Genomic DNA, 9,637 nt, shown 5'->3' with positions numbered 1-9,637 from the left:
TTTGTGATTGAATGTACATCTAGGTTCATGGTGATCCATGTTGCTTTGTGATTGAAGTYGATCCGTTTAGTTGGTAGGATGAAAATGAAACAGGTGCGTAATGTATTGTGTTCTTTTATGAAATAAATATATGATGAAACGGGTGCATGTTATATTTTGTTCTTTATGGAATTAATGTTAATGTAAAAAGGTTTCATTATAAAATGGTTCATTGATGTTATATTAATGATAACTTTTGTTTATGGAATTAATGTTATATTGATGTTAACTTTTGTTTATGTAATTAATGTTATATTGATGTTAACTTTTGTTTATGGAATTAATGTTATATTGATGTTAACTTTTGTTTATGGAATTAATGTTATATTGATGTTAACTTTTGTTTACCAATTTGCCCTTATCATTGAAATAAAATAATTTCTTAATATTTTTTATTTTTTAATTTCCTAAAATAAAGTAAACTAATCTTAGCCATTGATCAAGAAAATGGGCGGATGAGATTGGTTTACACGGTTTACACAAATGGGACAAGTTTTTATTTGAACGCTCATCTCTCTCTCTCTCTCTCTCTCTCTCTCTCTCTATATATATATATATATATATAAAGGGTTGGGTTCACGTGAGACCAAGGGTTTTTCGTGAGACTCGTGAGACCAATTTATATTCATTGATTAACTATATAAGCTAACGATCTAATGGTCTAAAATTGCACGGTGACAATTTTGTAATTATTGAGAAATCTCGTGGCAATTTTGTGATTATGAATATTGAGATTGTAGATCTAATCCAAGGGTTGAGAATTGGTCTTACGGGTCTCACGAAAAAGCCTTGGTCTCATATGATATATATATATATATACACGAATAATGTTTTATACAAAAAAAATATTTTCACAATATCTGAAAAATATATTTAAAAGATCATTTTTTTTATGGGTCAGATGTAGAGGATCATAGCTCCTACAAGATGACAAGATAACGATAAATAAAGGAAGCTTCCTTGTGGTATGTGAACCTTATCCATTCCGTACCCCACGCAAAGGGTAAATTCGTAATTAGCACTTCTATTTTCCCGGGAAAATCTCCGATCTTCCCGTCTATGATGATCGTCACCACCTATATCCCAGTGCTCAAAGATTATTAAATTTAAACCCTAAGGAGTAAGTAAAGCTTTCACGGGGTTTCCAGATTTCAACCCACTTTCGGTTCTTCCCGTCTCCATCTCACTTCACCAACCAATATCACTCTCAATCTTCTCTCCAATCCCTACGGTCGCTGTTTTGCCACGTTCGACTCTATGATTTTGATGATTGGATGAAAATCGACTAGTTTTCTTGTTTTCTGTGGATGATTACAACTTGGGTTGGAGGAGTTTTGATTTGCGTTTTTAGGGTTTTGAATTTGATTGAATAAGATGGATCGATCTCCACTTACGATGGGGCCGGGTATGGATTTGCCTATCATGCACGATAGCGATCGGTATGAGCTTGTAAGAGACATTGGTGCAGGTAATTTTGGGGTGGCGAGGTTGATGAGAGATAAGCAGACTAACGAGCTTGTTGCTGTAAAGTATATCGAGAGAGGTGAGAAGGTTAGTGTTCAAATTGAGCATCTTTTTTCTTCAATATTTCTGGGAAATTCAAGAACCTTGATGTTCCAAAAGATTTGGATTGTGTTGGTTTATTCTGGTTGATTCTTTTCATGAGCAGTATAATGGCACCAAATCTTGTGATTGGAGCCCAAAAACAGGATCAGAATGAAGACAGAAATCTAGTTAAGATAGTTGAGCTTACTGAACTGGTTTACGCAAGTAACTGATATCTTGTTTGTTGTTAGGTTTAAAGTTGAAGTATTTGGTAATAATGTTGCTTTTCTTGCATTGAATATGAGCTTGTAAATGCTACTAATGCATGATGTATGCCCATAATTAGGTAGTGAACCAGAATCTTGGAACAGGTGCTTGATGCTGTTTACTACTTATTTATCTAATAAAAACAACAAAATGGTGGGGGGTGCTCAAATGGGTAGCTTCCAAGATCCATTTTGGTATAGCACACTATATTCTTATAAAAGACTACTCAATCTTTCATAAAGTTGAAGCTTTCAAAGTTGCATTGCCAATGAACTTTACTTTCTATGATCTTGCACTTTGTCAACTTGCAATGTTTACATTACTATATTTCTACTGTTATTTGATTCTTTATTATGAATCAAACAGATAGATGAAAATGTGCAAAGGGAGATTATCAACCACAGATCACTGAGGCACCCCAATATTGTCAGATTCAAAGAGGTTCTTTCTCCAAACTTCTTCTAGAGTAATGGCTATCATGGGAATTGAGAAAGTATTTGTTGGTAATGATATTCTATTTGTTTCAGGTCATTTTGACACCAACACATTTGGCTATTGTTATGGAATATGCATCTGGAGGAGAACTGTTTGAGCGAATATGTAACGCTGGTCGGTTTCCTGAAGATGAGGTATGTACTTGATGCATTGTATTTCATTGTTATGTCCTTCTACCTGTACATGTTTCTATTTATATTGTTATTCTTCACTCATATTGAGCTTTTCAAAATTTAGCATATCTGTAGGGTAGAGGCAGGTATGTGTACATCTGACCCTTGACCCCACCTCCAGGTGGGATGTACTGGATTTGTTTGGTTTGGTTTTGTATTCATCGTTATCTGTGTTTCTGCGTGCACTAACGCAACAATGGTGCTTGTGTTGCAGGCGCGTTTCTTTTTCCAGCAACTTGTATCTGGAGTGGGCTACTGTCATAATATGGTATTTAACTAGTATTATCTTCGTTCACATTCTGCCTCCATATATCGATAATCTTTAAAAGTAATAGTACAACTTAATGTAAAAGGTGTTTTTGTACATTGTAGCAAGTATGCCATCGCGACTTGAAACTGGAAAACACACTTTTAGATGGTAGCCAAGCTCCTCGGCTGAAGATTTGTGATTTTGGGTATTCCAAGGTACAAATTGTCGATGTCTTCCCTTTTTTGCTTTTTTATGCTCCATCTCAAACAGTATCATATCGTTCTTCTGTTCATTAATGTTGGGATTATTAAGATTATGATGGTTTTGCATGAATCAAAAGGTGGTTTCTTTGAAGTTGTGTTGATATGCAAAAATGTCAAGTGAATGTAGGTTCTTTCTTGATGATCCATATGGTTCTTGATGATGCAAATACAAGATTGAATAGGGTTCTTGTGTTTCTTGTTTTTCTGTGTGATGTTTGGGTTCTAAGTCTTGTATTTCTCGGTTGTTTTGATCAGTCCTCTGTTCTGCATTCACAACCAAAATCAACCGTTGGAACGCCTGCATATATTGCTCCCGAAGTCTTGCTTAAGAAAGAATACGATGGCAAGGTAAGCGCGCATTTTTTGTTCATGTAACTTCGTGTTTCTCTTTGTTTCTTTTTTCCCCTGTATGCATCGTTTCATTTGGGGCAAATCATATAAACAATTACTTAGACCGGGACACGACAGGACTGAGTTTTACAAAAATGTAGTTTTCTTGTCCCACCAAAATAGGTGGAACAAAAATCGGGGAGATGAAAAAATAGGTAAATTACTAAACTACCCATGTTAAATTGAGTGAATTACTAAACTACCCACGTCAAGTTAAGTAAAATCAAATCCTTAAAACCTCCGATAGTTCTTTCACCCCCCCCCCCCCTATCTCGCTCTTGTCCGTCCTGTCTTGTGCACCTACCAACCGCATTCTAAAGGACTAACATCTTGGATTAACACATTATTATAATTGTGATTATCTATTTATCTTGCATCCTTATTGACTGAAAGTCGGTTGCTAATTTCTCGTCCACCATAAACCTATCGATTCAGATAGCAGATGTGTGGTCGTGTGGTGTAACATTATATGTTATGCTCGTGGGAGCTTACCCTTTTGAAGACCCCGAGGAGCCTAAGAATTTCCGCAAGACAATACAGGTAATTTATACTAAATTTTTTCGACGATAAATGAAAATCCCGTTTGCAATTCTTAGACTTAAGGATAGCTTGTTTGTGCAGCGAATTCTCAATGTTCAGTACTCAATCCCAGCTTATGTTCATATATCCACCGGATGCCGCCATTTGATCTCCAGAATTTTTGTGGCCGATCCTGCTAAGGTCTGTTACCCTCTATTTCACCTCCGTATATATATGCAATACTTTGACGAGACTGTTCAGGAGTTATCGTGAACAGGCTCGTCTATTCTACACAGCCAATGTAGTGCACTAGTTGATATTTTCCTAGTATGTTGATTCTGTGCCATTGATAACTTTATCCGTTACTAATTCTCGCAACTATAACAGCGGATAACCATGGACGAGATTCGAAACCATGAATGGTTTATGCGGAACCTCCCCAGAGACCTCATGAAAGAGAATGCAATGGATCAGTTTGGGGGACCTGACCAACCCTCCCAAAGCATCGATGAAATCATGCAGATAATTGCTGAAGCCACCATTCCGCCAGCCGGGGCCCACAACCTCAACCAGTATCTCACCGGAAGCCTCGACATCGATGATGACATGGACGAGGATCTCGAGAGCGATCCCGACCTCGACATCGACAGCAGTGGGGAAATCGTATACGCAATGTAAGTTTACAAATAACTACCGCTTAGCAACATAATTCTCATAATTGATCATGTATATCCAAGTAAGATCTGGAGCTCGAGATCGCGGTTTTTATTTCGTTTTTACGACGTGCTGTTATGAAACATGTACGATTGTTGTATTGTGTATGTTTTTGCCGAGTTAACCGGCATACATGTACCGATAAAAAAGATAATGTATCGTTGTATAAGTTACAGATATACTCTAGTTCTATTGCTTCACAACCGTCGTGGCTTAACCGATGGCCTGGTTCGAACCCGACCCGACTCATTAAATGATCTTCAGGTCATTCACTTGAAGGTCCGGGCCTCCACCATCAGTGGTTCGCTCACGAGCATCCTATTTTCTTACCGTGTTTACGTATTTTCATTCCGTGAACTTGTCCCGAAGTTTTATCTTATTGCTCAACTCGTAAATAAAGGCCAAGCTTTGGGGCTCTTTCCTAGAAGTCGCTAGTTTGAGTCCCCTCAGGACCTTAAGTGGAGACTATTTCATATGATTATCGACTTACTTTGACTTCTTAGCGGTTTAACTAGGCATGAGAATGACACTTGCCCCATTAAGGACCTGGTGTATCGACCTTGACCGTGGTCGGGGATTCCCTGGAAAACCGGGGACCGGGTAATGTGATCCCGACTTGCCGCGTCCCCTTATATTAATTATATTGTATTAAATATATTATTTATAAAGAACTATATTCAGTATCTTTTAGATCTAGAAAAGAGTATTTTTACCTTTATTCTTATATATATTTTTCTAAATTATCTTTTTTTTTTTGATAAAAAATGTAGAGAACCAAAAACGTTTGATCAAATAATTATGTATAATATGATCTTGTTCACGTATGAATATTTGATACTCCATAAAACCAAACTTTTAGAAATATGTGAGATTTGAACATGAACTATTTCGGATTGAGTGTTATATTTAACACTCACATAAAAGGGGAAAAAAACCCTGACTCTCTGTCCTGCGTGGGAACATAAACTGTGGTAAGGATGGAGATTGGGGTCTCGGCCCCATCTTCATCCTGTTTCCATGCATAGTTTAAATTATGGGTCTACCCATTTTTTCGATAATGGTTGTTCTGGTCGGATAGGACAAATCCTACCCATGAACAGCTTTTACACCTAGAAATACAGTTTATTTCTTAAAAGTAAAATGTAATATTTTGTTCTTTCACAATCTAAAATACCATAAAAGTTTGAATAAAACGAAGTCTATAAAAAACTTCTACTGTTATATGTATTTTTATTTTTTTAACTGAGTTTATGTGCTTACATGTGAATGTATATATATGCAAATACAGAAAAAATTGCAACGAGCTTAGAACAAGGCGAAGGAAATTAGAAAGAGTGAAGACATTTTGAACAAGCAGAGTAGAAGACTACTAAGCCGACAAGACCTACGAAAATGAGCCCATCCATCTTATCGTTGTTGACAGTATTACCATTTTGATTCGTAGTTATTATCAGATATCGTTGTTGGTGAATTAATATACAGCAGTAGGATATTGAAGTTTAAGTTTGAGTCTTGATGATTAACAGTATAAAAGTTTTAGTTGTAAATTATTGAAACTGGTATTATTTTCTTTTAGTGTTATTTATTATATTTCGTTTATGTAATTAAATTATTAATTATCTATTTTTATCTCATCAGTAAAAAAAAAACCGAATCCTCTAAGCCTATGGTATCAAACAATTGAAATTTACCGAATCCTCTAAGCCTATGGTATCAAACAATTGAAATTTTTTGCTAGAACCTAAGGAATTTACATTTCACTGTATGTGGAAATTGAATTCCTATCAGAACTCACCAAATACATGAATGAAATTGATCATTCCAATTCTTTCATATTTTATCAGATTCCAACGAACCAAACGTCATCTTAGAGAATGAGAAATTTGTATGGGAGTCAACTTTCATTGTTTGAAGCATTTGTTTTGTTTTTTTTATGTTAATCATTTATTTTCTTCTTTGAGCATCTTCAACAAATTCTTTAAAATAAAGAGTCTAAAGTCAAAATTTACAAAGAAATTAGCTTCTCTATTTTTAGATATTACGATATTTATTATATTATTAAAATATTCAATACAATTAATAAAAATGTAATATATACTATATTATAAAGCATTTGACAAAAACTCTTAAAAACTTTTTTATGCATTAAGTACTGTTTATTAATGCATATTACTTAAAACTCAATATTACAAGTAGATTGTGCGTAAGTATAACTTATTAAAGCTTCATACTGAATTCGTGTAACTAACTGCAGATAAACATAATCAAATATAAGATAAACATCTCATTTTAAATATAAAAAATTTAAAATATAATTAGGATAATAATTGAGTTATAACAGAATACTTAATTATTATCTTTATAAAATRTTATATTATTAAACCAAAAATAAATTATTTCAAACATAAATTAAATCATAATAAAAAATAAATTAAAGAAATTACATAAAAAATGAGAATTTTTAAATAATTGATTTGATATTAACATTGATATATATTTTTTCAAATTTTTATGATATTTTCAAATTTATATATTATTCAAAAATAAAATCATTATTGCTTTCTTAAAAACACATAAAATCGTATTATAACATCGACATAGACAAATAATAAAATAGAATATTAAAATCGAGATGTGTCTCGCTGTATTTCACGAGTACTTTTCCAATTATTTTAAATGTTAAAAAGATTTAGGAGGTGTTTGAGATTGCTTATTTAAAACAACTTATGTTTTTCTACAAAAGTACTTATCAACTTATTATAAGTCAAAAGAGTTTAACTTCTTCAAAAACTCTTTATTACCGGTTTGACACCGGTAAATAACTTGTTTATCCAAACACTTAAAAGTACTTATTATCGATGCCACATTAAAATAAGTCAAAGTTATTTTTATAAGCAATCTCAAACACCCTCTTATAAAAAAATAATTTAACTTTCCTAAAGTAATTTATTCCAGGGACAAAACCATTTATATTGCATCAAAAAGTCATCTGAGCTCAAATGGTTTATGAAGCCACTGAATTCATATGGTCCACACACACACACACATATATATATATATATATATATATATATATATTCCAAAGGACAATATCTAAATACAATACTGGTCTAGACCTTTCGTCAGGAGTGCTTAAAAACCCGACCAACCCAACCTAACCCAATGCAAACTAATATAACCAGAAGCAACCCGATATCTAATCAAGGTGTAAAATCTTCAACTGTAGGTGTTAGGTTGGAATTGAGTTATAGTCATTTCAACCCAACTCAATCCAATGAACACGGTATTTTTTTTTTAGATTTAATATGATTGTTATGTCTCTATTATTATGTACATTTTACACTATCAAATACCCTCTTAATATGCATATATTTTCAGTCTATTCTCCATATCTATATAACTTTTTCGTATATAATCAGTAAACGTGAACGTATATAAGCAAATTGAGAAAAGTAGTTGAATGTGATATACTTTAAGATTTAATGAGTATGGATAAGTTGTATCAAACAATTGATGATAGAGCTATAATTATGAGCATAGTAAACAACATATTCTAGATTAGAAGAACTTTTAAATTACTGTAGTATCAACTCGACTAACCAGACCAACCTGTACGGTTTGGATTGGATTGGATTCACTTGCACTTTGGTTTTGTTGGATTTGAGTTAAAAAATTTCAAATCGCAAACATCGGTTGGGTAGTTTAAATGCTCTCCATTCAATCAAGTCAACCTATGAACACCTCTGCCTCCCACTAGCCTTAACCGTTGAGTGAGTTAAAAAATATCCTCTCATATTAATGTCCTTGAAAACGAGTTCTGCATAATACCAACTAAGTAATCAGCTTTTTGTCCAAATAAAAAGGAAAAGATTTTGTTTTGAATAAAAAGGTTCCAAAATAAAATCATGAGACATATCTTTACATTTTAAGTACCAAAATAGAATTTACCTTAAAAATATTATCATTTCTATCGATTTAAAGCCCCGATTAGCCGCGTAAGTAAATATATAAACTGGGTAAACACGTGATATACACATGTAGCCAAAATCAGACAATAGAATCTTAACCGTCCTTTATTCTGACTTTATTAGTATTGACATTCAGAAACACCGTAGAATACAAAGAGATTGATGCAATCTAACAAAACCACAGCTAATTACCACCGTCCGATCAAGAAATCCCAGAGATCTTCGCTGCCTCCAGATCAGCGGCCTTTTTCAGAAAACTCTGATCATCGTCTTCCACCGCCATCTGAATCGGCGAAGACCCGAGCCCATCGGCAATGGCCAGCATGATCTTCTTCATCTCCGACCGAAACTCGTCCAGGTCAACAGTGCCGTTGTGGTCTTCGTCAAAGCTCAAGAAAACAGAGTCGTAAAGACGAGTAAGCTCCTCAGGCGGCATGGCGGTGTCGACACCGAAGTGAGTGTCCAGCAACCTCATGGAGTCAAAGGCCTTGCGCATCTCGGATCTGGATAGAACGCCGTCGTTGTTGGCATCGAGAGCCTCAAATTGAGCGTCAACGCTGGTTTTGAACTGAGTTTCATTGTTGACGAAGTCCCGTACGGTTGAGCCATCGATGATTATTACCGCCATATCTGATATCTGTGTGTATTTGTGTGTGTGTGTGTGAAAGAGAGATAAGAGCGAGAGTGGAATAAATAGGGGAGACGTGTTTGCAGCACACTGAATTGAAGCTATATATTATTAGAACATCGATTTTAGGATTTTTTCCCCTTTAAGAATTTATGGTGGAGTGGTGGTCATGGTCCGTCCTTTATGGATATTATTTATTAGGTTTCAAATACTTCAAATACTTGTGTTTATCAATAAAATTTAATGTTATTATATATTTATCAGGTAAATTTTTGTCTACCAAAACGACATCATATGCAACAATTTACTTGATAAGTGCTTACCATGGTAAGAGTCATCGTCCTCACTTACCGGGTAAAACTCTTGGTCATTGTCTCGCTCTTACC

At 34.4% G+C, this 9,637-nt stretch overlaps 2 protein-coding genes across 2 annotated transcripts; one reads left to right on the top strand and one right to left on the bottom strand.

Annotated features, from left to right (window-relative positions):
• The first annotated feature begins 1,113 nt into the window (after positions 1-1,113).
• LOC112500172 (serine/threonine-protein kinase SRK2E-like) lies at positions 1,114-4,892 on the top strand. The gene is made up of 9 exons (XM_025103512.1): positions 1,114-1,590; positions 2,218-2,292; positions 2,379-2,480; positions 2,734-2,787; positions 2,892-2,984; positions 3,288-3,380; positions 3,858-3,962; positions 4,044-4,142; positions 4,329-4,892. The coding sequence occupies exons 1-9, from the start codon at positions 1,414-1,416 to the stop codon at positions 4,617-4,619; spliced, it is 1,089 nt and encodes a 362-aa protein (XP_024959280.1). The 5' UTR covers positions 1,114-1,413; the 3' UTR covers positions 4,620-4,892.
• A 3,750-nt stretch (positions 4,893-8,642) lies between these two features.
• LOC112500556 (putative calmodulin-like protein 6) lies at positions 8,643-9,342 on the bottom strand. The gene has a single exon (XM_025104060.1). It carries the CDS (start codon positions 9,249-9,251, stop codon positions 8,826-8,828), a length of 426 nt encoding a protein of 141 aa, XP_024959828.1. The 5' UTR covers positions 9,252-9,342; the 3' UTR covers positions 8,643-8,825.
• Between the last annotated feature and the right edge of the window lie 295 nt (positions 9,343-9,637).

The sequence above is a fragment of the Cynara cardunculus genome, assembly GCF_001531365.2.
Source record: "Cynara cardunculus var. scolymus isolate 2C chromosome LG 17, CcrdV1, whole genome shotgun sequence".
NCBI classification, from domain to species: Eukaryota; Viridiplantae; Streptophyta; class Magnoliopsida; order Asterales; family Asteraceae; genus Cynara; species Cynara cardunculus.
Note: the sequence above shows the minus strand (reverse complement) of the source record. Positions and strands in the feature narration are given on the sequence as shown.

Coding starts and splice junctions, on each gene's coding strand:
- LOC112500172 (XM_025103512.1), top strand. CDS start 1,414: ATGGATCGATCTCCACTTACGATGGGGCCGGGTATGGATTTGCCTATC. Junction 2,788..2,891: donor TGGGCTACTGTCATAATATG/GTATTTAACTAG, acceptor TGTACATTGTAG/CAAGTATGCCATCGCGACTT. Junction 2,985..3,287: donor GTGATTTTGGGTATTCCAAG/GTACAAATTGTC, acceptor TGTTTTGATCAG/TCCTCTGTTCTGCATTCACA.
- LOC112500556 (XM_025104060.1), bottom strand. CDS start 9,251: ATGGCGGTAATAATCATCGATGGCTCAACCGTACGGGACTTCGTCAAC.